We start from the raw sequence: 5629 nt of genomic DNA on the forward strand, positions 1-5629 counted from the left end.
CTTACTGAGCACGGTGTGCCCACCAGATGCCTGAGTGGACCCAGTCACAATCCTAGTCAACTTTTAGATACAGTAGTATGTCCTTCATGCAATCAAATAAGGCACGCTTTTCATTATTCGGGGCCTGAATGAAAATTTTTGTCCTACTGTGCCATACGCACAAATGGCAGGAAGCTGTTAGAACACAGAGTAAAAAATACACATTATTTCATTCAAGTGCACACGGGTAGAAGGGTTTCCCCACGAGGAAGCCCAGTCTGGCAGCTTTGGGAAGGACGGCCTTTCCCATTAGCATCGTCCTCTCTGGGTCTCTCTGTTCTGACCTTCCCGCTCCATTCTGCTCAGTTACTTGTGCCTTAGCTCATGTCTGGACACCCAAGATAGGTCCTCGGCAAGCAATGCTTTCCCAGTGACGATGAAAGCAGTGTGTGGCCAATTCCAGAAATAATCAAGCCTTTTGGAACCAATTGAAGAGAAAAATCAGTTTCTTACACTTTATTATTCATGTAATTTAGTCTTAAGAATAAGAGCCAACGTTCTCTACCGTCTTGAGTGGGAAGGGAGTGTACTGCGGAGGAAGTTCTGCGTTTTCATTATAAACAGCTTCGAGACCACGCCACGTGCTAAGGAGGATCACCAGGCACAAATCCTAGACGCTAAACTAAGTAAGGGGCAAAAGATTTTTCCTACCTTTGCTCCATTCGCCCTAAGCATTTATATATTTTTAACCAATAAAAAAAAATCACACTGTGACCCAAAGTTCACATTTATGAGGGACACTGTGCTCCTTGCTAGAACTTCGGATGACGCCTTAATTGCCGAGCCTGGCGCTAACCAGCAGGCAGGGAACTGCGGGGGAGGGGCCTCGGCAGGAGGCGCTGGTGGGGCTAAAGCCACCACCAGACATGGAGCCCACTGCGCTCCTGTGGGCAGCTCCCCGTGGGGGAGGCTCCAGGCTGCTTCACCTCCAGGCTCTGGCCGCGGGCCCACGGCACACCCGAGGCCCCCAAATGTGCCAGGAGAGCGGGGGCGCCCTGTCTTTAGCCTTTGGTGCTGGCAGCGCCTCCTCCATCGTTCAAACCGGAGAAATGGTCCCGCGGGAGGAAGCCAAGGTCGGCAGCTCTAATAGGACGTTCTTTTCCCGTTAGCGCAGCCCTCTCTGGTCTCTGTTCTGACCTTCCCTTTCCACTTTGCTCTGTTCCTTGTGCCTAGCTCATGTCTGGCCGCCTCAGATAGGGTAACCACCCCACGCCCTGCCGCTCCGCACGGTGACGGGGCAAGCAATGCTTTCTCAGTGGTCCCTGCGCTTAAAAGGCACTTTCTCCAAAACGGACCCAAATTTTGAAGCAGCTCTCAAAGTGCCTGAGAAACTTTAGCAGCACGACCCCGGCCGCAGTCAGCCGAGCAGCGGGTGTAGGGGCTGGAGGAGGCCGCAGCACGTGGCTGCCCTCGCCCTCCACGCACAGGGACCTGCGGGGACGTGAGGACACACAGCGGCACCCACCCGGACCCTTCTGGACATTTAACACGGGTGCTGGCTATTCCCAGGCCACTATTTTAAGACCTACCCACACTGGCGATCTATTTAATCTGGCTTAGGGTCTATTTAGATTTGGCGATGTTTAATGCAGTATAACAAGCAGCCCATTAGTATTGGTAAGAGCTTGTCTCAGAATCTCAGAAGCCAATGTCCTCCCGCCGGAGATGCCAGCACTCTCCCAGTGCATGCGTTTCTAATATGCAAATCATCTCCCGCGGAGGGAGTAAACGTCACCCGTAAATCATCTCCCGCGGAGGGAGTAAACGTCACCCGTGCTCAAATGTGTGGGGTTCGGCGGTGGCCTGCTCACTGAGGCCTCTGTGCAGGTCTCATCCGCAGCTGCGGGCGCGCTCCGGCAACAACCAGGAAAGCAGCAAAAGAGGCCGAGGCAGCAGGCGTCACTGACCTTTATTCTCAAACCCTCACACATGTGATCGCATAGCCCTGTCATCTCCTCCTCCCGCTGCAGGAAGGGGGCCAGACCAACCCTGTAAGGTTACCAGGGGAGGGCGCTCAGTGAGACTCAGCTGGCACCACACCTTGAACTTGGGGAGCGTGTAAGAGCTGTTTGCCCCGTTCTCCTAACAGTGGATAAAGAAACCATTAGGCTGAAGAGCGTGGGTAAAGAGAACTATGCTGATGACTGTTCTGGTGGTAACAGCAAAAAAAAAAGGATGCGCTAACACGCTGGCTGTGTCTAGTGATGAGTGAGCTTCCATCACTAACCTATACATTTAAAGAAACGTGCCTCTAAAACTCCTCTTGAAAAAGCCACTTGGTAACTGTGAGTCTGAAGTATCATTAACCTTAACCCTTGCTGTCTCCATGGAAACAACTGCTTCAATAATTCTGTTTTTCATAAGCCAACGCCCCCGAGGAACACAACCACCTCCTGATGGCACACACGCTACATAAAACATTCTGTCCTCCTCTCCTGTATCCAAGGGGCCCAGGGACGTTTACTATGCAGCGGGCAGACACTGGGCAGCCACCAACGCTGCTCAGGGCGGCCATGAGGGCCCGGCTAACACTGAGAGCCCGACAGGCTGAGGTTTTCCCGCGGGAACCTGAGTAAGACGGGCTTCGTTCACTTTTAAACCCGCGTCAGGCAGCGGCCCATGCATCCTTACGGTTATGTCATGAAGCAAAGACCAGGAAATAAAGCACCCGCTTGTTATGTAATAACATGCAACTTTAGGCCTAAATAAGCTGGTGTGGTTACTTCCATGGAACCTGGAAACTGAACTTGGGCTCCATCTGGGACAGTACAGGTAATGCTGGCGTCGCTGGGACAGTCTGCCAGACGGGGAGCTACAGTTTAACCTCCTGTCCACGTCCAGAGCAGCCATGTCTACCATCAGCTGCCACCGTGCTCAGAAACCGGACCCTCTGGGACGCAGATGGGCTTTCAAAAGCCAAAGGGCTCTAATCAAACATGATGAGACAATGCAGTTTATGGTCGATGCATCTGGCAGTATTTCGAAAGTCTCCATAAAGAGCCACTTACCTGAGAGGTTAATCTAGTGAACACAAATGAATGCCGTCTGCTTTGAAGTGAAACCCAGGCTGGTCGCGCACACTGGCTGCAGGTGCTCCCAGCTGCCCGCCCCCAAAGGGCAGTTAGACGCGGGCTCTCACCTTCTCCCGAGAGGGCCGGCTTGGCCGCCGGGGAAGCCACTCGCTTTAGAGGCGCAGGACTGTCTGAAGAGCCAGGATCCGCGCTGAAAGAGGGGAGAGGAGAGCGTTTTAATTTTTATCTTCGAAGGAAATAGTACAAAAGACACCGGTTTTTCTTTTTTAAAATTTTAACATTAAACACTGCGAACAATCTACAGCTGAAACGGATGCGCTTCGTTAAGACACGCAGGGCGCTCGGGCCCCATTCCAAGCTCACGCTCTCTTCTCAGCCCCTGGCTGTGCGGGACACGCAGCCAGCGTGCGGGTCTGTGTCAGAGCCTGACTGATAGACGCCCAGCCATATGTTTGCTATTTTCTCTTCTTAAAACTCACGACTTGTTTGGACCCCATGTGGCTGGGATAATTAGACAACCACCTTGCTGAGGAACCTGGCCTCAAGGCTCCTGGTGGGAAAGACGCTCCCTCCCAGGCAGCTCCCGAGGCTCCGGGCTCTGCGCTCCGCTGCGTGTCTGAGGACCGTGATGAGCTTGGGGGAGGCGTGATCGCCCACAGGTCCGCAAGGACATCACCCCCAGACAGAATCCTCTCGCGGGAGTTCATGGAGCACAAGACCCCCAGGCTTCCCCAGGCAGGACAGGAGCATGTATCTCTACGAGGCCACCCTCAAGGTCCCATGGCCCCAACTTTCACGGTTAAAGGACGCGGAGGAACCCGAACTACGCAAACAGTAACCGAAAGGCTAACAGTGTCTCCTCGACTAGAAGCACGTGACACAAATACCTGGCCGCCTTCCTGGTGGGCCCCGAGATGAGCTTCACGTAGGACTTGGGGAACCAGCCCTTCTGGCCCTGCACCTCTCCAAACCACCACATGTCCTGCTGCTCCAGCACCGTGATGACGTCGTTTTTGTTGAAGTTCAGGTGGTTGTCCTTCTTGGCTCTCCAGGGGTACAGGGCTTGCGCCTGCAGCCCCTCCACCTTCTCACCCTGGGGGGCGACACGAGGACCCTTGTCACGGTGGGATCCGGGCCCGAGGCAGACGGCAGGTTACAGACACCTCGTGTCTCAGGAATTGTTTGTTTCCCAATGTGGCGGCCAAAGCTGCTGGCCGTTCCCGTGTCCGCTGCAATCGCATTTACTGGCCATCCCTCTGCAGGACACAGGGGTCACCACAAGGATGGAATGCCAACCTGCCTCCCCAAAGTACCTCGGGATAAGACCCTTTATAAGCCGTAAAGTGCGATAAAAAGGGACAGTGTGGCACTAAAACCCACAATTCACGGGGAAGAAAGAGACACAAGCAGCTGCGAATGCCCCCTGGCAGGTGGCACAGAGGGTCCAGCCGGACACGGGACAGGGCAGGGACGGACGGGGCCTGGCGGTGGGGACATCAGGACAGGGCAGGCACCGGGCCCTGAAGCACCAGGATGCGGCAGCCAGGGCTTCGGAGCAAGGGCCCTCCAGGCCGAGGCCAGGGCACCGTCTGCTTTGAAGTGAAACCCAGGGCACCAGCAAAGGCCTCGGGGTGCAGCTCTGCAAGGGGCCCAGGGGGAGGGGGCTGCAGCCTCGGTGCCAGGGAGTGTGGGAGGAGCCGAGGCTGGAGAGGCAGGGAGGCACTCACTCCCTAGTAAAGCATGGAAGCATCACAGAATCTTAAACCACAACTGACAGGGCGGCGCCTTTACCCGCCACCTGCGCCCTACTGTGCAGAGCGCCGTGACGCTAAACAGTGCTCGGGACCACTTACCCCGCCCCTGCACCCCACTGTGCAGAGCCTTCCTGTGTCAGTGTGTTCCCAGCCCTGCAACTATGTCCTCCTCTCCCTGTTCAAGACGCGCCCCTGACCGGCCAGGCGGGAGGTCACCCCCGGGCTCCCGAAAGGCGAAAGGCGGGCGGAGGACGGAGCTGGGCGCATCCGATGAGGCTCCTTGTAAACGGCAGCCGCAGGCACCCGCTGACCTCATTGCTCCCCACAGCATGCCCCCCCATGCCCCAGTCCCCCTAGCATGCGCACCCCCCACACACCCTGGTCCCCCCAGCATGTGCCCCACACACCCCCGGTCCCCACAGCATGCCCCCCCATGCCCCAGTCCCCCTAGCATGCGCACCCCCCACACACCCTGGTCCCCCCAGCATGTGCCCCACACACCCCCGGTCCCCACAGCATGCCCCCCCATGCCCCAGTCCCCCTAGCATGCGCACCCCCCACACACCCTGGTCCCCCCAGCATGTGCCCCACACACCCCCGGTCCCCACAGCATGCCCCCCCATGCCCCAGTCCCCCTAGCATGCGCGCCCCCCACACACCCTGGTCCCCCCAGCATGCGCGCCCCCCACACATCCTGGTCCCCCCAGCATGCGCCACCCCCACGCCCCCAGCTGCTTACCTGGCCTAAAACCGGGGATGGAGAGGAGCCGGTGGCCGTGGCCGGAGGGAAGGCCGACCGCTGCC

General features: G+C 57.0%; 1 protein-coding gene across 1 annotated transcript in view; it reads right to left on the reverse strand.

Annotated features, from left to right (window-relative positions):
- ITSN1 (intersectin 1) overlaps positions 1–5629 on the reverse strand; it is a 103849-nt gene that overhangs the window by 41342 nt on the left and 56878 nt on the right. Inside the window, exons 23-25 of the mRNA XM_015560218.1 lie at positions 5565–5624; positions 3959–4164; positions 3179–3261 (exon numbers count right to left, since the gene is read on the reverse strand). Of these exons, the coding sequence (XP_015415704.1) occupies positions 3179–3261; positions 3959–4164; positions 5565–5624 (349 nt within the window). The remainder of the gene's footprint in view (positions 1–3178; positions 3262–3958; positions 4165–5564; positions 5625–5629) is intronic.

This window comes from Myotis davidii, unplaced genomic scaffold, assembly GCF_000327345.1.
Source record: "Myotis davidii unplaced genomic scaffold, ASM32734v1 scaffold170, whole genome shotgun sequence".
Lineage (NCBI taxonomy): Eukaryota > Metazoa > Chordata > Mammalia > Chiroptera > Vespertilionidae > Myotis > Myotis davidii.